The following is a 22,298-nucleotide window of genomic DNA, read 5'->3' as shown; positions in this document are numbered from 1 at the left end:
TTTAAAAATTTGCTTATGGCAAGACTAGCTGCAGACATACACAGTCATCTATCAAAAACATGCAGCATCCACAGAGTGATTCTGATTTTTAGTAAATCCAGTTGATCTAGCTACACAGACTGCAATCTGTATCTTCATGCTGGGTAGGAAAGGCCTCAGTACTGATGTAAACATGATTACTATGGTTACTGCATTTACACACATTGATAATAAAAACTTCCTTTAGGCTCTAATGAATTGTAGAAATCACACTTTCATATCAATGTTTTGAGAATATGATGGTGCGCATGCTTGTTTTCCCGGTTACTTAGCAAAATACTCAAGCAAAGGCAGAACTTTTTTCTTCCTATTAGCCAGGGGAACAAAGCATTGAAGGATACCTCAAACACCATTAGATCACATTTATTGTTTCTAGCTCTGATTACACTGACTCTTGAAAAATTATTTAGCTTCAGTATTCTGTAATAAAACAGGACTCCATTATGAATTTTATATTTTGTGTCTGCTTATTTGTTAATTTGCTTGAAGCAATTGAATTAAATGCTTTCTTTCACAGGTCATAATTAAGCGTAACTTGATCTTAAACTATCAAGGATATTCATGGTAGACCAAATAAATTTTCTGACCACACACAAAACTTGTTAGCCCATCTATGAACTATATCAATATCCGTGCTTCATTTCCAGTAGGAAAGATCCACTCCTAAGCTTACAGTAGCAACTTCAGGAGAGCTTAGAAATAACCACTTCTTCCAATTCCTTTCTTAAATAATGAAGAAAATAGTATCAGTCTACCTGATACCTGAACCTGCCCATGGCAGGGGGGGTGGAACTAGATGACCTTTAAAGGTCCCTTCCAGCCCAAACTGTTCTACGATTCTATTAAAAACATGCCTTTAGCTTGTTGATTTTTCTGCTGCTGAAGAGGGGTAATAGGAGCTGTTCGACAGCAATAAGCAGAGCACAAATACGTATGTCCTGATTTGCACCAGGCACCTGAGATTAGACTCAGGTCAAGCAATCATCTTCATGGGGAATTTTACATATCAGTTAGCACATGCACTGACAGAGAAACAGATGAAATTATAAAAAGAAAGACTGAATCTAGCAATTGGTAAAATGGAACCGACAAACTGCTGATTTCACAAACAACAGAAAAAAAAGCTACACAAGGTAATTGATTCAGGGGCTGTTTAAAGACCATTGGAAACAACGGAAGACTATCAAATTGTGTTCACTGAGGTTTGGATCAGGTTTTAGGATTTCCTCCCAGATACAAAACATTCTCTGTTTCTCAAAAAATAGCAAACTGAAGCATGAAGAGATTAAATTACTTGTGCAGGATTACAGGAAAAATCTGCTGTGGAAAATGAAATAAATGAGCACGGATCTCTAGGTTCATTCCACACGCTAACCACTGAGCCCTGCTCCCACTAACTGCCTCTTACAAACCACTTACTTTCGACAGTGCTTTGCACCTTCACAAGAATACAGATTCCAAGTAGGAATTAATGTTTAGAGGAGATCCCTAGTGATAACTACTTTGAAAAGCAGTGCTGCTGAACTGAAAGATTCTGCTATAAACATCATTTTTTCATAGAATCATAGAATTATTTGGGTTGGAAGGGACCTTTAAAGTTCATTGAGTTCCAACCCCTCCGCCACGGGCCAGGACACCTTCCACCAGACCGGGTTGCTCAAAGCTCTGTCCAGCCTGACCTTGAACACTTCCAGCGATGGGGCATCCACAGCTTCTCTGGGAAACCTGTGCCAATGACTCACCACCCTCATCGTAAAAAGTTTCTTCTGTATATCTAACCCTCTTTCAGTTTAAAGCCACTGCCCCCTGTCACAGCAGGCCCTGATAAAAAGTCTTTTTCCATCTTTCTTATAAGCCCCCTTTATATATTGAAAGGCCGCAACAAGGTCTCCCCAGAGCCTTCTCTTCTCCAGGCTGAACAAATCCAACTCTCTCAGCCATTCTTCACAGGAGAGGTGTTCCAACCCTCCGACCATTTTTCTGGCCCTCCTCTGGACCCACTCTAACAGGTGCACGTCGTTTTTGTGCTGGGACCACAGAACTGCATGCAGTATTCCCGGTGGGGTAAAGTAAGCTTTTCTTACTGAGCTTCTATTTCAAGATGTAAATCAGACCCAGAGAAAACCGAGGATGGCCATATACCTCCTAGCTACTTTACAGTTCAGCATCTTCAGCAAAGCTCCTCAGGGTAATTCTGCTGTTGCACTGAGAAGTGGTTGCAAAGACAACAGACGGGAAGCCTTGTTTGCAACAAGGCCATTGTCTCAGCTCTGGCATTACTGGTTTCAAGGAAGTCATGTTCATGCTTATCTGGCTGGATGGTATTACAGACATAGCCTCCTCCACGTCTCCCTCCGAGATTTCCCTGTGCTCCCATGGACACTTACTTGATGAGACAAAGGATCTGAGGGGTCTGGAAAGCTGGGAGTGTCATGCCGAGAGTCACTTGTGTTTACTGGAGGATTTGAAATGCAGTGATGAGAGATATGAGCACTGGCCACAATCTGCCCCTGAAGTGCAGCTCCAATCAAGGTCCCAAGGATTTCCATGGTCATTCCTAAAGAAGGAAGCACAAACAGGCACCGAGGATGAGAACTCGATTCCCCCACTGTCTGCAAGCTTGCTCATTTGTCTCACTGAAGAGAAACCTCATCAAACCATTTTCTTTTACAGGGAATTAGCAGAAAAAGCAATACCAAGAACAGCAGAACCGGAAGGTCAGTAATAGTAATAGTTTCAAGGAAAGCGAGTTTTCTTGTTTATTTTCTGCTCAGCTTTAAGAAGTCTCCATGAAAAAGCCTCTTTTATACAAGCTGCATGATGGATGTGGCTGAGATGAAGAGCCACAAGGGGATAACACTGAAACGTTTCACAAGGGGACAACATAGAAAAGTTTCATCTTGGGGACCAGAGCGGAACTACAGTTTGAATGCTGAATGCCATGTTTCCAAAAGCAGGACTAGGAGCCGTAACATCAGACTTCGCATCTCAAATTTGACAGCAAATTGTGAAACATTTTTCAAGCCACTTATCTGATCAGACCTCTAAGTTCTCCAACTGTAAAATAAAATTATACATACCTCAGGCTGATGTTGGAAATAATACAGCTGCAAAGCTCTTGGGAACAGCAGATGCAGTTCTTAACTGCCTAAGACCACAATCAGGCAGAACTAGCTACGTCAGCCTCAGAGAATGATTCAGATCATGAACACTCCAAGTACCATCAGAACATATCTAAAGCAACAACCAAAGTCTCCATTTGGGAGAGCAAAGATATAACCATGGACATCCAGCTCATGCTTCCTGTACTCTAAATCAGCCAACAAGGTAGCTAGTTGTTACAGCTCCGTCGCAGACAAGTGGTGAGTAATCTGGGTTCTAGATCCTTCTCACCCTGAGGGATTTCAAGCATACCCCTCCTGTTTCCACGCAATATGGCCATACCCAGCAGCCCCATGGAAGAGAGGGAAACTGAATTCCTATCCTAGCTCCAGAGACTATTTATGCATTTTGCATAAAGATCCATAGGGTTGAATAAATGAACAGATTAAGAACAGGGACCAAGACTCTCTGTTTATGCTCTTCTCATTGACATAAACATCAGGCTTTTTTCCTACTTGTTCTCTCTCAGTGTTCCCAGGAGTCCCACATTTCTTTCTCAGAAGCACCATGGGGGATTTTGAAGGGCTGATTCCAGAGCAGGTTGTGTCCTGATGGTTATCATACTCTCCTGGGAAGTGACAGGCATTTTGAAAGCTCCTAGGTTCAGGTTTATTCAAGTTCCTTGCTCTGTAACAGCCTTCTTAGGTGACCTTGGACACATGCCTTTTTGTGTATCCCTATAAAAAAATAAAAGTACTTCTCCACCTAACAGGAGGGCAATGCACACAGACTGCGAGGTGTTCAGACAGTGCAGTAATGAGGGCTGTATGTAGCTATGGAAGATCAAGTAAGGAAAAGGAAAGAGAGGCTCACTAGGAGAGACTTGGAGCTTTTAAACCATTGCTAGTATGTTCCCAAACAAAAAATGCTTCTGAATGGAAAATCTGAGACTTCAAATAACATTAATTTAAACCAATGGGGGGGGGTAAAAAAAAAAAAAAAGAAATCTTCCCCAAACTTCACACCCAATCTTACTAGCAATGTTACAGTTCAGTCCATACAGACAAAAATGCTGGCAGATGGTGGAAATCCTAACCTCAACCTGACCTGAAGTGTTTGGCCACAAACTAGTCTCAGATGGGCCTTGTAGAGCTTCCAAACTGTTGACTACTCGGTGCAAAGGCAATGCACCTCTGTCACACCTTCCATTCAAACCACCACCTACACATTTATAACCTTTATCTAGGTCTCTATATCTGCATTTTACCAAGCACTTGCATAGAATTAAGCTCAGAATAATCATTATAGGCTATACAAATACAACAATTGTGAAACCTAATTTTCTAAGTAGCAGCAAGAGCTGAGAAACAGGCAGATATCAAAGTTCTTGTGTACTCAGACCTTGTAACCTATTACTTTCCAAAGCTGATCTTTCAGAAAGCAGACTGTCTTTGAAGTTATATTTTGCCCAGAATGCAGGTAGGATTTATGTTAAAGCAACTTTGGAATCCAGTATTTCTACCATGCATTTATAGTAAGGAGCAGGACAAAATTTCTAACAAGCAGTTCTGTTTGTCTCCAGTAGAGGGTAATGGATCCTCTGACCCCAGCCTACTTCATATTACACAGCTGGTTTATTTTAAACTGTTGAAGAAATGCCTGAACAACTGACTGCATCCAAGAAAGCCTGTCAACAAGAAGAATTCTCTATGAAACCCAGAGAGGCAAAAGTGTTTAAGTAAAACACTTGTTAAAAAAAGGGGGGGGGGGGGGGGGAGAGAAAGATTCTTGCATAATCATAACCACTACAAGAAAACTTGGCTCCAAACAAATATAATTTCAAAATGTATGAAAATACCAACATTTTAGAAGCCAAAACTATGGTTCATTCCACCACCTTAACTTGGCTTAGGAGAACAGCTGTACACTCAAAAGTTAAACCCTTTCTGAACAATAAAATGACACCATAGCTGTTTAACACCTCTCAGCCATGGAGTTCAACAGCTTTTATAAGCACAAATTTCACATGCCTATGAAGCCTTGCATAGGACTAGCAGATAGGAAAGCACATTTATTTGGATCACAGCCTCGGAAGACATAAAACCAGACAATAGAAAGCACTAGATACATGGATTTATTTAGAATTTAGGCCAGATGACTCAGAATACAGTCGGTGCCAAAGAATATAACACAACTGGAATCTCCTGCTGTTTAGTCTTGTCCTATGACTGCTAGCCCAGAACTTTTCTTGAGATAATTAATGATAATGCAACTTACAACTGTTCCATGTGGCCGGAAAGGGATTGGGCTGCTCCTGGGATATTGTATCTAGAATTTCTGACATGATTTTTTTAGCACATCTCACCATTTCATTGTGCTTCTATGGTCTAGTTTTCAACATATTGAAGCAACTATGTTGAGGGTTAGGAGGACTAATGGAACAGAAAAGGGCTTTTGCCAGGAAGAGAAAACAGAGGCAACAAAAAAATTACAACTTATTCCAAAGCAACACTGAAGGACAAATTACGACATACAAAAGTCTTTCATGTGATATTTGACTCTTTTCTCTTTATGTTGCTTAATGCTGGTGGCCATGAGAGACAGAAGTGGCATACTAAAGCAGGCGTGAGAACAGAGTTGAAGAGAGTAGGAAGGGAAGAAACTGTTCTTGCATTCAATTTATGATCTATACAGGAAATCTTAAAAAATATTTTCATTGCACTTTTTTGGTCTGATTGATTTGTTTCAAAGCAAAAACTTTGTCTGGTTTTGATTGTTGAATACCCAGAGACATGGCCCTTCAAGCCCTCGTTCTTTTAACTAGTACATTCAGATTGCTAGTTATATTACTCAAGATCTGTCCTCAAACTACCTGGTATATGTCAGAATTAAACACAGATTAAATAAAAAGAGAGATTTCAGTTGGTGTGAACATGCACACAAAATTACTCTCCTATTTTGGTGCAGTTAACTGTTTGGTTCTATGAGTTCTAAAATTTTTTTTCAGAGAAAAAAAGTTTGGGATTTGAATGTAAAGCAAATTCAAACTAAAAGAAAAAGAAAAAAAGGAAAAAGAAAATACTCAAAATTACTTTCAGAATTTATTTAATTGAATGTTAAAGATCAGCGCTTTTCTCCTACGAATCATCTTTAAATGAAATCATTCCTCACTCTGGCTTGCATAAGAGTGATTTTCATTATTTTCTCTGGCTAGCAATAAACCAAAAACAGTTTATAACTGATCAGACAATCTGAGACAATAAAACATTAATGTCTCCTATTTAGCTAGAAAAAAGGAAGCATTTACAAGACAAAATATTTTTCATTAGATATTAAAAAAATGCCATAAAAAGTCCAGTTTAGGGACACTAACCATTAGGAACTTCCTACAGATATAGAATGATTTTAAATAAAACTGAGCCCTAATCCACATGAGAAAGCCCAGATCACACTCACGGTACGCAGTTGCAGAATCTCTCTCCTTCTGGTCTGTGCTGAGAAACATGGTGAGGGCAGAATACGGTACTTGGAATAACTATGCAAAGAAAGAACATCACTTAGGAAATGCTAGAGAAAATGTGATATTCCTTTGATATCCAGGAAAATGGTTGAATGTGACCTTGGAATTTACTTATTTAGAACATTGTATTTTTTAGCACAAAGACCTGCTGTTCCTTTCTGATTTGTAAAGCATATGAAAGGAAAAAAGTATCTTCTGTAATACGAATAATAAATTATAAAGAGGTTTTACCTTAATGCTGTGCTCCTTCAGCTTCCTTGGGAAAACGTCCTTCATAGCTAGGCTATAAAGCATCTAGTCTCCTTTGCACTAAGAGACTATCATGTTCCTAACTTCAGCTAACAGGTAGCAAAGCCATAATGAAGACAATACAATTTTTCACTTTATTCAAGCCAAAAGACTGCATAAATCCCCCAAATATTTCAAATATCTGTCTCACTATGTAATTCCAGGAGATAATTGTAAAAACTACTTTGTGTTCTGCACCATTTTGCCACACGCTCCTTAATTTGAGTTAAGAATAGGTAGAAACACACAATTGCTACATCCATGCACTGACAAAAAGGTAGATGAGAAGTGTTGATTGTTTGTTTTTACAGCACTGTATCTAGCAGGCAATTGATACCTTGCTGTAAAATCTTGGTGGAAACAATGCACTGATAATATTTATTGCAATGATGGGTAAATGAGCCCCACTTTTACTGCAGGAGAGGCCTTACCTCCAGCTGTATTTCATTGAAAATAACTGCTGAATGTTAAAGGCTTGACTTTTTGGAGGGTCATGATGTGAGTGGGACCCTGTCCTCATAGTGTAGAACTAAAATAAAAATAACTTCTAAAATCTTGAAACAACATACAGGCCAAACTCTCAGACTATTGTGAAGTGGAAGTGGGACATGAACCTTCTTGAATAATCGAGCTCTGTGGTGTTTGCACCACCACAGAGATCTGTAGCCTGGCAAACTAGGTCTCGTGGTCTGCATCCTACCTACTCTGTTCGTACAAAATGCATTTCTGTTCCCCTCCATCACACATGGCAAGTGTACACATTTTCAAAGCTCTGCCATGGAAAACCTGTGTTTCTCCTTCGAAAGAGAGAGGGAAGAAAATTATTTTAAGCCATTACGGATGCCTTCTAGACCATCTTTCTCCAGAGGAAACAAAGGACCTAAGGAAATATTCCAGCTTAACACATGAATACAGAATTCCCAGGTCCAACAGATCTCTAAACAGGAGAAAAGCCAAAGACCAACAAGAAATATAAACAGTTTAAATGTCTAGGAAACGCTTTTTCAAAACGTGATCCAGTGAAATTCAATCAGCCAGAATACACCCTGCCAAATCGCAATGCAGCTGTCTCACTTCCACTCATAATCTGCTGTGTGATACTGCTTTGCACAGAAGGTACCTTGTTTCACCTTAATACAGGCAACAAGGCAAGATGGGGTGATGTGACCTCTACATGTACACTATGGAATCTATCAGAGAAGTTCTTTGGGAACCACTGAAATGATGGCTTCTGCACAAATATTGCAAGTTCTGAGCTGTATTAAGAAATTCATGTGCTCCAACTCTTCTATCCAGGCATAAATATCATGATGACTGCTATCAGTACTGTTTCAGCTCTGGTACCCTGACTTTTCATTGCCTTCTAGCTTGAAACAAAAGACCCAGAACTAGAGCCATAAACCTACTTGGTCTCCTGATCTGCTCCTGAAAACAGAACTTATGAGAGGTTAGATGTCTAACTGGAATTAGGAATCCAAATGTCTCTGTGGATCTATACGAGTTGAATATCTAAGGCACTGCCAATGAAAGTCACTGGAGGAAACCTGTCTGAATTAGCAGGTCGTCTGCCAGAGAAAGCATTGGTAGAAACCATCAGCAGAGAGTTTGATAAAAGCACATATTAAACTCACTAGAAGTTGAAATCAAATGCAAAGTTTTGTTAAATCTCCGTTTACTAGATCTGAATGCATTAACATAGACAGAAAACAAGCAAGCTACTGCTGAGAACATCGTGACCTGTAATCTACTTACTGTGGTCAGTGCTTGGAAAAGGCAGTAGAAAGTCAGGTACCATGCGACTCTTCCTGATACGAAAGGAGGCAGGTACCACATAAAAAAATAGGACACTACTGTGAAGGGTGTACATGCCAGCATCCTGCAAAGAAGATTTACACATGTCAACAATCTCAGTAGAATGATAGCAAAGCACCTGAAATTTTCCTGCTAATAATCAATATAGTGCAATTTATTTTATGTGCAGTTTTTCTAACTACAATAATGCCATGTTTTCAAGCATTAAACGTTAGCATCCAATAAATGCACAGATTCATATAAAATGTATACAAGTGCTTCCATAAAATGGAAAAAAAACAGCAAATCTGAAGGAAAAGAGCTTTACTTAAGTATATCCAACTCAGAACAAACAAAATCTCCTTGCACATGCACTGTATCGGTATACCTATATTGCCATTCCTTAGTACGTGTCTCAGGGTACAGCTTTATTAGAAAGAGCCACTGAAAACTAAGCCCTGTTGTCACACGTCTTTGCATACTTCAGCAATTTTTACATGAGCCTACTTATTACCAAGGACTCCGTCTTCCAATTTTAATGCCTTCAGTTTTCCTCTCAATTTAGCCTCTTCATTGCTGCTTCAAGAAAGTGCAAATAAGTGAATACACTTAAAAATGCTGAAAGCAGCATGAAAGATAGCAGACAGTCCACTGCAAAAGTTCCTACAGTCTGTATCTACTTGGGTATATGATAATTTGCTCCATTTAACTCCACAGCAAATCTCCTAATCACTTCAAACGCGAAACAATCATCTTGCAGTGAGGAAGGTGGCTTAAAAAAAAAAAGAACCACAGAAACTTAAATTCCAGACATTGCAATTAACCAGCAATTAATTACATTAGTATAAGAATTATTTCATGCAAACAACAGTTGTCAAACTTCATGATATGGAAGAAGTGGTCAGATGCTATTATTTCCTAAAAGTCTGAGCTTCAGCAGCATCAGGGCTCTCCTGTATTCTTGTAAATCAGACATTAAACAATGTAATTAGATGACCAAGTTCCCAACAGAAACTATCCAAACACGTAAAAGAGAAACAGATTAATCCCTTCACAGCAGCACTACTGACATTGGGGGTCAGCTGATTATTTTGCAATCGTGAACTGAAAACCTGGAATACAAAAGAGTAATGTGGGTAAATAGTTTAGTAAAACAATGGCTTTCCCACACTGCGCTCTGGGACTGACAGCGTCACTGGGAGCTGAGCATTTACAAGGAAAGTGCCAGGTTCTGGTATGCTCTGTGCCTCCATTCCCAGGCCACAGTTCATCCACAACTGGTCAGCGATGGAAAACACAAATAAGGGTGAAATCCTACCACATCTCAGGAACCTACCTTCCCCACCAGTCTTCCAGACTGGTGTCCAGACAGAGTCACCACAGTAAAATGTTCTCATAGTCAATTTTTCATTCAACTTTTCAGCCATAATCTTCTTAGTATTCTTCCCTTGTTCCCACCTCTTACCATATTTTCCTTTCCTCATTAATGTCAGGGAGATTTCAAAGCCTTGCTGAAGTTGGTGAATATCTGATGTCTACTGTTCTGTCCTTTGACAAAATATTTGACCAGGTTTGTGTATTTCAAGCCAACGTCTTCTTATGCCTTTTAAATACATTACATGAAAGAGCTCAATAGCATTTGATAACTTCTTATTATACTGAGTACAGTATTAAGTTATAGTTAAACTTTCTCCTTCTTTACCAATGTTCTTGCTTTGCTGGCAAGCTTTTCTGACCCAGCCTTAAGAAGTCGGAATAATTTCAAAATACTAAAGTCAGCTAAATGGAAGGCCCATTTTTTGCTTTGTACAAATATGGTCTGACCTCCAAAGTGTAGGAACAAAATTCCCATGAAAAAAAATTACCATTACCAAAAAAAACCAGACAAAAACCTTCTGGAAAGAAAGCAGCTGTTTGCTGAACACATATGAAAGGCTGGCTTAGATAAGCACTTTTCCTGTAAGAAGTGCAAGTTGTACAGTAGTTGGTTTACAGTGCAAAGGGCTGATAAGTTCATGCTTGTGCTAGGATTGGTGTTATAAATGCTTACAAATATCTGAAGGGTGGGTGTCAGGAGGATGGGGCCAAGCTCTTTTCAGTGGTGCCCAGTGACAGGACAAGGGGCAATGGGCACAAACTGAAGCAGAGGAAGTTCCGTCTGAACATGAGGAGGAACTTCTTCCCTCTGAGGGTGACGGAGCCCTGGCATAGGCTGCCCAGGGAGGTTGTGGAGTCTCCTTCTCTGGAGATATTCAAGACCCGCCTGGACAAGGTCCTGTGCAGCTTGCTGTAGGTGACCCTGCTTCAGCAGGGGGGTTGGACTAGATGACCCACAGAGGTCCCTTCCAACCCCTACTATTCTGTGATTCTGTGATTCTGTGTTATTCTAACATCAGTTTAACACCAAACACATGTATTTGCAGTGTTTTCAGAGAACTGGAAAAAACAAATGGCATCACAATGGCATTTCTATAAAAAGGTCATTAATTTCTTTTTTAATAACTTTGTTACTTGGTTAATTCAGTGCTCATTAAAAAGCACTCCATTTACCTGGCCACAAACCAAATCCTGACAAGAGAAACAGCAGCAAGCTCCTGTCTTCCTACAGGGCTTTGGACAAAAAGCTTAACTTTGACCTGAAGGCCCTGTTCCTGCTGGGGCCAAGAGCAGCTGATCTCAGCCTTCTTCCAACATGTACTTGCCTTCTATTCTGTGTCAGATGTAAGCTGCCCAGGGACAAGTTTCTGTAGCCCTAAAACCACATGACAGCAAGAGAACCACCAGCTAAAAAGCAGCTTATTTTCCATGAAAATTCAACTTCTTTGCTCAGGATACCACATTTTTGTTGTGAATCAGGTTTGAGGGTTCAATTAATCCAAAATATCTTACAATACATCCTTGTAAAGCATGGGATAGGGAGCCTTTCATTGCTGCTCTATTTCACAAACTACTCAGTCTTCTCTTGACTTCCGAAATCTAAAAAAATCCAACAAATAAATGCCCTATGGCATAGACGAACTTGGGTTCCTCTACTGTGGACCACTCCTTTCCAATTTTCTTGCTTCACACCTGTCAATTTCCTTCCTATACGAGTAACATTCATTTGTTTAACCTCTCCTTATAGCACAGGCACAAGCGTACTAGCTAGAGTTCCCTCAAGGGATAAGTATGTCATAGTGAAGTATCTGTCCATTTAGAAATGCTGATCAAAATCTTACAGCATCTCACTCCATTATAAAAGTCATGGTGATTTTTAACTAAGTATTCTGATTACAGGGATGTAGGAGAAGCAGGACCAGAATGTCTGCTTCAAGGAAGAACGCAACAGTGTCAGGGCAGTGCTGGCTGCTGGGCACTTCAATGCCACGGTGTCGCATCTGTCCCACAGGTATGCACACATCCTTTACTGAATGGAAAGGCCTAGAATGGAAGTTAATGGAGCTCCTGGAGGGCCGATGGGAGAAGTGAAGGCACACTAGGACATAAGCAGAAACAAGTTCCAACTTTGTGGAGGAGTGAAGCCGAACTAAAGGAATCTAGACAAAGATCAAAATTCAACAGTATCAAGAAAGATTTAGATCTGAGCTTCCAGTTTTGTTAATAACACTGTCTTGGCTTTCTTTGTTTGCGTCTCCAGTGGTAGAAAAACTCTTCTCTGTTTTCGTGGGTGAGGAAGTTAAAGGGAAATAGACAAGATGACAATTTTTCTTTTTGATTTTATATATGTAAAATGAATACAATCACTGTTGTCTGGGAAACAGTCAAAGAAAAATCAGAGTAATTCCATGAGATAACTGTATGATCACAACACACACACACACAGAGTATTCATATATATATGTATATATACGTAAACATATGTACACTTTTCTGCTTACCAAGGCATGAGCCGGCCAATTTTCGTCCATCTACTTTTGCTAATAAAAAAGCCAGCAACAGGATCAGTAACCGCACCTGAGGCTTTGCCAATGAACAGCACTAAAGAGGCATGAAGTGGAGTAATCTGAAAGTACAGACACAATACTGTAAACAAGAGCCATTGTTTCACAATACAATGAAACAGCATAAAGCAACTTTCCAGAAAGGACCTCAGTGTTTTAAAGAATAATGATCGTTCATTTACAAAACATGTCTGCTACCATCATAGAAATTGCTGTTGGTTAACTGTAGCAAACAAATGAGACATTGAGACAGGCACCATGCAAGAAGGGATTAGAGGGGGAAAGTGCAAGGAAGGAGAGATTATGGATGTGTTTAGAACTAGGAAAATGAGTCAGATAGTCAAATAGTAGGCTAAAGTCATTGTTTTAGTCATAAAACCTGACAGAGTCCCTCTGTAATTATTCCCTTACTTTGTTCCCTGCAAAGCCCCATTTCCCCATATCTTTACCTTGAGCTGATCAAGAAAAAAAGTAGAGGAAGCTGTTTACATACATTCATGATTTTTCGTCTCCTGAGATTACCAATAAGGCTGCCAACTGGTGGCATGTGGCTGCAGAGGAGGTTGTAGCACAGGGGACTTGTCAGAACTGAACTGTGATAACTGAACGGCATAAGGCACATCTGCTCAAAGCAAAGTTGCCAGCACATGTCCAACAAATCTCACTTGAAAAATGTTCACTGATTACACATGAACAAAATGGTCAAGTAGAAAAACCTATGAAGTTAACCCAGGAGGACCATACCTAAGTGCCTATATAGAAATGCAGTTTATCCCAGGCAATCTAGTTATTTTTCACTTATATCTGTGGAGCGCTTAGGATTTCGTATCACACAATGGTTTCAAAATGTTGGGGAAGAAAGAGACTGCTGAAACAGCCTATGGGGCTTAAACAGCGGCAGCAGACAAAACCCCTTCACCTATATTCTTCTTCATGCTATCAGTGCTCCAACGCAGCTGGAAGCCTGGTGAATGCAGCAGATACACCACCAGGCTTGAGCCAGTATGCTCCACTTCTCTGCAGAGCTTATTGCCTCCTTGACAGCATCACACAGCTTCCAGCTGGTGCAGGTCCCCTGCCTGCAGAATTTCCTGTCGGTGTTCCTTCAGAGGTGAAAGAAAGAAATAACCTCTGAGATGTCCTGGATGACCTTTGTAAAAGGCAGATACTATGCACTTTTGTAATCACACCGGTTAAATTTTAGCCGAAATTAGGTGAAATTGCAGGGGCAGCCAACATTCCTGACACCACCAGCTCCAAGACACATATTCCACCCTAGAAAACTTACAAACAGGGAAGGATTGGGAGTGGTAGTCTCCAGCAGGCCATGGCAGGGGCTCTCCAAGCATCCTATTGCTGTGCTGCAACACAAGGCGGGGATGGGCATGGGGCTGTGTCCCACAGCAGTTTGCTGACTTTCACCTCATCTGCCTTTGCTGGCCTGTGCCCTTCCACAGCCAGGGTGGCAAATAACCCACGAGCGCTGAGGAAGACTGGCCGTTGGGGCTGCACTGGAACTGCTCACAATTCACTACTGCTCCTCAAGAGGCAGGTCAGCCAAAACAAGAACAAAACAGCAGTCAGAAACATACAGGGGTTGAAACACCACAGCGATGAGGGACACAGAGCCAGAAAGCTTCAGATCAGGTGGGTTTTGCATTGGTATTTTGTTCAGACAACGTGAATAGACAGAAAGGAAGTTGGTACTGCATAAACAGAAGTGGAAGAAAGCCTTGAAGAAAATTAAAACCTCTCTTAAATTAGGAGCTGAGTCTGCATAGTCACCCTGTCTTCATCATTGGTAGGGGCTTATACATCCCTTGGCTGCATTTTCTTAGCTCCTAAATATAGACAGTGTCTGTGAACACCAATGCCAGACACTTCGCAGTGTTAATAAAACACAAGATAAAATACGCTCAATACATCCATCTCAAAAGGAATAAAGACCAGGATCCTGTTATCAGAGCTTTGGGTGTTTTCTAATAATCTGTGGTGGTTTGGAGTTACATTTATACATCTGTAGTTTATACAGGTAATTTAGGAGGAACATGGAATTCGAAAGTAAAAACTGTAAGCGACAGAAAGTGAATATAAATGTAATTGTCTTAGAAATGAGCCAAATTATGTACAAAAGATTTCACCTAGCAAGTTTCCCAGTCTCTCAAAGAGCTAAAACAGTTCTTCCCTCTAAGTGGGCAAGAATTAGATCCAGGCAGTGACTATAAAATGACATGCTTTCCCCTGAAAATGTGTGGAAAAATCCATGGGATTTCAGAGCTGTTTATCAGGCCTCGAAATAAATCCTGTCCCTGCAGGATTACTTCAGAGAACAAACTAAACCATCAAGAAACAAATAATTAAGCCCCTTAGTGAAGTAGTAAGTGTATCATTAGAAACATTAAGCAAAATTATTGGCTTTCAGTAGGAGCTTTTTAACAAAATAATAATAATTATGTCATTTATTTAGGCAGTGCCCAAAGATCCAAGAACAGGACCTCAGCTTTCTGGACACCATACACAAACAGATGAGGAAATAAACAGTCCCTTGCGTCAAGAATTTTCAATTTCTGCAATAAGCAGAGAGTGGGGAAATTACTGTATTTATAAGCACCCTGGGAAAATCGTATTAGTGTCTTTCTCATTCAGGTCATGCTTCATCATCTCTAACGGCTTGTGTTACCACCCTTGATGTAAGTGTGAAACAGCAGTAGTCAGAGCTGCACCCTCCCTGCTGCATCTCCATCACCTGTTGCATCTCCAGCTCCTCAGACTCCACACCATCCACTTGCCATCTTTGACGCTGATGTCCAAAACTGGCCCCTTTTCTAGATCTTGTGACTTTGATCTCATCAAGACACTCAAGATCTCAGTTTTACATGCCAGACTTATCATGTTGCCAATTTTATCAAGTCAGTCACACCTCAGCTTCTGATATCAGACTTCTGTTGGAAAACCATAAATCCAATCTTTTGGACATCTCCACTCCGCCAGTCATACTATCCTGTCCTTCTACATCTTAAACAGCAAATGGATAACAATATCTGATCCAGAATCTCCACTTGGAATCACAGAATGGTAGGGGTTGGAAGGGACCTCTGTGGGTCATCTAGTCCAACCCCCCTGCCGAAGCAGGGTCACCTACAGCAGGCTGCACAGGACCTTGTCCAGGCGGGTCTTGAATATCTCCAGAGGAGAATCCACAATCTCCCTGGGCAGCCTGTCCCAGTGCTCTGTCACCCTCAGAGGGAAGAAGTTCTTCCTCATGTTTAGATGGAACTTCCTGTACTTCAGTTTGTGCCCGTTGCTCCTTATCCTGTCGCTGGGCACCACTGAAAAGAGTCTGGCTTCATCCTCCTGACACCCATCCTGAAGATATTTGTAGGCATTTATAAGGTCCCCTCTCAGCCTTCTCTTCTTCAGGCTGAACAAGCCCAGCTCCCTCAGCCTTTCCTTGTAGGAGAGACGCTCCAGTCCCCTCATCATCCTCATAGCCCTCTGCTGGACTCTCTGCAGTAGCTCCTCATCTTTCTTGAACTGGGGAGCCCAGAACTGGACAGAGTACTCCAGATGGGGCCTCACTAGGGCAGAGTAGAGGGGGAGGAGAACCTCCCTCGACCTGCTGGCCACACTCTTCTTAATGCACCCCAGGATGCCATTGGCCTTCTTGGCAGCCAGGGCACACTGCTGGCTCATGGTTAACCTGTCGTCCACCAGCACTCCCAGGTCCCTCTCTGCAGAGCTGCTCTCCAGCAGGTCCTCCCCAAGCCTGTACCACTGCATGGGGCTGTTCCTCCCCAGGTGCAGGACCCTGCACTTGCGCTTGTGGAACTTCATCAGGTTCCTCTGCACCCAGCTCTCCAGCCTATCCAGGTCTCGCTGAATGGCAGCACAGCCTGCTGGTGTATCCACCACTCCTCCCAGTTTTGTGTCGTCAGCAGACTTGCTGAGGGTACACTCTTAACTCTTCATCCAGGTCACTGATGAATAAGTTGAATAAGACTCGTATAGTTTCAGCTACAGCTGTTCTCACAGTCCCTGCAATTTGGCCTCATCTCCCTAAAATCCTTTTTTCTATGCTATAATACTATATCTGTCCCACCTAGTTACCGCGCAGACATGCAAGACAATCCAAAACAGTAAAAAATGCTTATGGATTGATTTTCTTTGTTCCTCTGCTGTTCTGAAATGTAGCTGGAGCAGCTGAAAGTCAGATGAATGGGATGACTCCTACTGCTTTGTTTTACCAGGTCTGCTTCTGCACCAGAAAGCCACACACTGGAAGCAAAGAACCTTCAGGAAGGATAAGTCAGCTTTCTTTGCAAATAAATTATCCTAGATAAACCAAATAAAGCTTACGTGAAATTCTGTTGACTACTGGATGCAACTGCAGTGATTTTTAACTAAACCAAATGAAAAAAACTTCACAACCTCAACATGGTGCTATTAATGTTTCAGATGTCTCATATCTTACACTCTCCGACTCTTGACACAGAGAACTGCTTTTTCTTGTGTCTGTGTGTAACATCTACAGTGTCATGTTCTCGTAATGATGCCAAACTAAAAGCAGACAATGGCCACTTGAAGACATAAAGGATACTAGTGAAAAAAAAAAAAAATTCTAGAGAAGTTTATGTGAATTTCAGGATGCTGAACAGCTAGAGGCAACGATAACAAGACAATTTATTAGCTAATTCACCTTTTATCATTCCAGGGACATTGCTGATAACATCAGAGTTGAGGTAAGTCTACAATCTGTAAAGGTTTCTTGTGCTACTTACATGGGCTATATCTAGCAGGTAGATCTGCAGGAAGAAAGCAGCAGCACTCCCTGCCACTTGATTTGGGGCACCTCCTATTGCATAGCATATTTTGCTGCAAATGGAGAGCCTGTATTCCTGTCCAAGACAAAGCAGAACAAATATGAGAAACACAAGGTACACAACTTGAAAGCTACAGAGGTCATAAGGTTAAAGTCTAAAGTTAACACCAAATTCAGGTATTCGCTTCACAGGTATTCTGCTAATAAATCCATCTGCCCTCAACTCCATCATCAACAGGCATTTGGATGCTCATTGCTTTGATTTTTAATGGTTTTGTTCCTTAATTCAGCCCCTAAAAACAGATTACAGTGTTTCTGCAAGGGAATCTAGGCTTACAGATCTGCTTCTCGCAAGCTATTAAAAGGCAACAAGTTTACAAACAAGCAAGAAGCAGCAAAGAAGTGCACATACTGTTACACTATTTTCTGAGCTTAGTTTTGTCTTTGAATGTTTAATTCAGATTTTTTTAAAGGTCAAAAACTTTTTTACTTTTAAAAAAATCTTATATTAATCTTTCAGACCATAAAACTGACATATGCTCTCATACCACAGTAATTAGACAATGTTCATAGAAAGAAAGTTCCAGAGTCAAATGCAGACCAAATAGATCCCAAACATTTGTGCTCCACTCCTTCCTTACTTTGTCACAAAAATGCTGGTGTGACCCTGACAAAGTCACTTGACTTCATAGATCTTCCTTTCGACTTGACTTTTCTGCATCTTTTGTGAAAATTGGCATAATAGGACAAGTGATTTTGAAGCCCAAGTCACACTAAGCATGTTTAAAAACTTTTGCAGAATGGTGCTCTCTCATTTACCTTTTGGTGTTTGAAAATTACTGTAAACATCCAATAATATTCTCTAATAGAATTGCCAAATAAGAGCAAGATAAAAGTTTAAAATAAGGTTTCATAACAGTAATTAAAAGACAAAAAATGCACAGAGTCTAATAGAAATTCTCATGAAGGAGACTGTGTTTTCCAATAGTAGAAGTTCCAGAATACAGGCAAGCTTTTAAAAAATCTTCAGACTTAATTTCATGCCATGAAATGCAAAATACAGGAAGAAAATTATTCTTTGGTTAATCTTGTCTTCCTTTCAAAGGGAGAACATATCCAACCCGAATTCAAACTTTCAGTCTTTCGGTCCCTCTTTAAAGACTGCTGTCAGCAGGAACCAGGAAACACGAAGAGGAGCAGCAAAATTAATCCTGGATCTGCCCTCTCTCTGAACTGACTACACAAGCCATTAATTCTTACATTAGATTAGGACAGAGACATGGCAATGAGATCCATCACAATGATAACATTCTGATACATAACCTAATTTCTGAATATTTTAAAATTTACTTAGTACCATCACCTGTACAACCTAACAAAGTTTTGAAAAGTTTTAGACTTCTAGCCAGAGCCTTTCATCATTTAACCATGTTCCTTTGAACTGTTAGTGTGAACGAGAAAGCACGCGTATCAGGACTCGTTCCTTTTTGAGTTTCCACAGGGAAAGACAGGGTGGCATCCCGTAACTACACCCAAGCACAGTGGATGGTGTCAGGGGACGAGCTGCAAAACGGTATTGCCACAGCAGGCCTCACTTGTACTCCGTACCGGCAATTTTCTTTCCAGGAAAAAAAGAGAGTGGTAAACAGTCACAAGACAGACTGCATCAGAACAACGTACTATTTCATTTGGTAAGGGACTTTAAACACTACCAACAACTGTATACATATTTGCTGTACAAAGTAACTATCTATTTTTCATACATAAGTCCTGTTAAATGTGAGCTTAACTAGACTTGTGGAATCTGTAGAATTTTGTTGTACTCATAACAGTTCTCCTGAGCTTTGCTCCAGGGGCTGTGTACTTCTAAACTTCATCAGACTTTTATTTTTTAATCATTTCCTTTTCCTAGCCTCACATCCATGCTCCCAGAAATTAAATTATTTTAAAAGTTAATTTTCCTTTGATAACTTCCCTCCTGATCTCCAAGCATCGGCAAGATGACTTTCAGCCAAAATCAAGAGCCAAAAACCACTGCTACATAAATCCCATATTCCATTCCACCCCCAAAAGAAGCTGAGAAAAACTTTCAAATCCGTAATGCTGCTTTCCCACTTATTTTCCCTAGTAGCTGTCATAGAACCACAGAATGGTTTGGGCTGGAAGGGACATTTAAAGTTCATTGAGTTCCAACCCCCCTACCATGTGCAGGGACCCCTTCCACCAGACCAGGTTGCTCAGAGCTCCATCCAACCTGGCCTTGAACACTGCCAGGGAGGGGGCAGCCACAGATTCTCTGAGCAACCAGTTCCAGTGTCGCACCACCCTCGTCGTAAAAATATCTTCCTTATGTCCCTCTTTCACTTTAAAACCATTTCTCTTTGTCCTTTCAATAGCTAAGCCCATAATAACACAAAAAAGGTAAATGTCTCCATACAATATACATTATTCCAAAATATTTTTATAACTCAAAGAATGTTAAGTTCTCACAAACTAGTTTAATTAAAGTTGTGGTGGAGGAAACAGTCAACCAAGATCTAAACTTACAGGCTGTAGGCAGTAGTCCTACCTTTACATCAGTTTCATGGTTAGAAAATCTACAATCTTAATACGTTCACATTTTTTTAAAAAAGCCTCCCTGTGATTCCACACACCATCAGGATGCTGCCCAACTACTTTCTGAACCACACTCCCAGGTCACCTCAAAGCAAAGCTAATACTTTAGTTGCAGCAGTAGTTAAGCTTTCACCTGTGATTAAATTTCATTTATGAATGTGATTTTCAGAATAAAACAGCTGTCCGAGGGACACGGCATACAGGTGTCCTGTTCAGTCAGCCTCAAAACTGCAAGCAATCAGCAGTTCATGAACTTCCTGAAATGGAAGTTACATTCTGATGACTGTTTAATACCTGTTTTCCTTTCATTTTGTGTAATTACTTTTGGAACTCATTTGTATGTTAAAGCCATAGTACACCACAGCAGTTCTACATGCGAACGACAGGTACTGTGAAGCAAAATGCCACTGTGTCCATCGTAGACCTGCTGTCTGGTAATTTCATTGCGTGTCCCTGACTTTCTATCTACTGAGAAATAGTTATTCACACTCCACCTCCTGGTGTCTCTTTCCAAAAGCAGCAGCCCATAATCTATCTTGACTCTCTGTATTGATGTTGTATGGTAACCACCACGTTTTCTACCTCAGCATCCTATGAGACAGTGGTAAAATGCAGCTAGGTCTTTGCCCCAGCAAAGCTGAAACATTCCCTTCCTTGCAAATTCCCGGGCTTACAGTTAAGTGTAGAAAAAGATACAGGTGGCAGCTGTCCATTACGGGAACTAGAGGGGTAAGTCCCCCAGCCTTGCTTGGGACTACACGATGTTGCTAATAAATGACACTAGAAACCGTCTTGAGAAGGGCAGCATCGTACTGGTGCAGAGCAGCGTGACCAACGGCAGTGCGTTGACTATGAGCAGCTAGCAGGGGTTTTCTCTTAAGACTGAATTTCCCTGCTGCGTTGCTGCCTCAAGCAACAGAAATTGCTTGATTTCTGTGAAATCCAGTGAAAGCTTTTTCACCTGTGTAAGTTTGTCAGCTTAAAGTACTCAAAAAATTCACTAGAGATCTGAATGTGCAGGCAGCAGACAAATAAGGAACAAAATACAAAGTATTTACAATGAAAATTTTGTTTTGAGACCCCTATGGTGTAGTCGAATGTCAACACCAACATTGCTTCTACAGGCTTTAGAAGAAACAAGAGAGGAGGGGGTGGGAGGTAAGAGAAAGGAAGGTGAAATGAATTCATAATCTTTTTTTGTTCTCAGATTAACTTGACAATTTTGTACTTACACATGCCCCCGTCACATCAAAGTTAATTGTGTTTCAAGGTAAAGCAAGAAAGTGTAATAGCTGAGAGAGTTGGTTTTACTCCTTAAATAGAAGGGTAAGTTTAAACATTGTTACAGAAAAATTAATGCATCTCATACACTGTAGTTCCTTTACTTTTAATTCTCTTGTAAGTTAAAACCATCCTTTTTGTTGCTTGTAAATTTTCCCTTCCCCAATAGAACAGAAATTGGATATAATGCTTACAACAGGTCATCTTATTTCTGAAGAAAGTATTCAAGCACATGGAAAACAACTCTTCGCAACTGTGTGAAGATATCGCATGAACACTATGGGCATAGGGAGTAGCTGCATTTTGTCCTAAGCTATTCTTTATCAGTCGAGTCCAGAACCGAACCGACAAGTAATTTAAAAGCAGTAAGAAGACAGCGCAAAACCTGTGACTCAGAGATAAACGCTGGTCTAGGCTTATCTGAGAAACAATGAAAGTGTGGCTAATGAGGAGCAGCTTTTGAGTCAGCTTTTCCCTCAGCACAGAATTAATACCGGCTGAAGCCTCTGTTCTGTGAGCGACCACCCGACTGCCTCCAGCAGCGCCAGCATGGCAGCCACAGGTGCCGTGCCAGGTCACAGAACCATAGACTGGTTTGGGTCGGAAGGGACCTTAAAGATCATCGGGTTCCAACCCCCCTGCCATGAGCAGGGACATCTTCCACCAGATCAGGTTGCTCAGAGCCCCGTCCAACCTGGCCTTGAACACTGCCAGGGAGGGGGCATCCACAACTTCTCTGGGCAACCTGTGCCAGTGTTTCACCACCCTCATGGTGAAGAATTTCTTCCTAATATCTAATCTAAATCTGCCTTCTTTTAGTTTAAAGCTGTTGGTTCCTCAGACCAAGTCTCCTGAGAACTGTTTTCAGGTTCCTTGGTGACATCAGCGCACCCCCGAGTGG

The 22,298-nt window shown here is 40.9% G+C and overlaps 1 protein-coding gene across 2 annotated transcripts in view; it reads right to left on the bottom strand.

Moving 5' to 3' along the window:
• MFSD2B (MFSD2 lysolipid transporter B, sphingolipid) overlaps positions 1-22,298 on the bottom strand; it is a 40,652-nt gene that overhangs the window by 15,389 nt on the left and 2,965 nt on the right. Inside the window, exons 2-6 of one of the 2 annotated variants that reach the window (XM_075414913.1) lie at positions 17,460-17,576; positions 12,619-12,743; positions 8,702-8,825; positions 6,598-6,676; positions 2,427-2,596 (exon numbers count right to left, since the gene is read on the bottom strand). In XM_075414913.1, the coding sequence (XP_075271028.1) occupies positions 2,427-2,596; positions 6,598-6,676; positions 8,702-8,825; positions 12,619-12,743; positions 17,460-17,576 (615 nt within the window). Of the gene's footprint in view, positions 1-2,426; positions 2,597-6,597; positions 6,677-8,701; positions 8,826-12,618; positions 12,744-17,459; positions 17,577-22,298 lie in introns of those variants that run through there. The other variant, XM_075414914.1, reaches the window with a different exon arrangement.

This window comes from Opisthocomus hoazin, chromosome 2 (assembly GCF_030867145.1).
Source record: "Opisthocomus hoazin isolate bOpiHoa1 chromosome 2, bOpiHoa1.hap1, whole genome shotgun sequence".
In the NCBI taxonomy this organism is placed as follows: domain Eukaryota; kingdom Metazoa; phylum Chordata; class Aves; order Opisthocomiformes; family Opisthocomidae; genus Opisthocomus; species Opisthocomus hoazin.
Note: the sequence above shows the minus strand (reverse complement) of the source record. Positions and strands in the feature narration are given on the sequence as shown.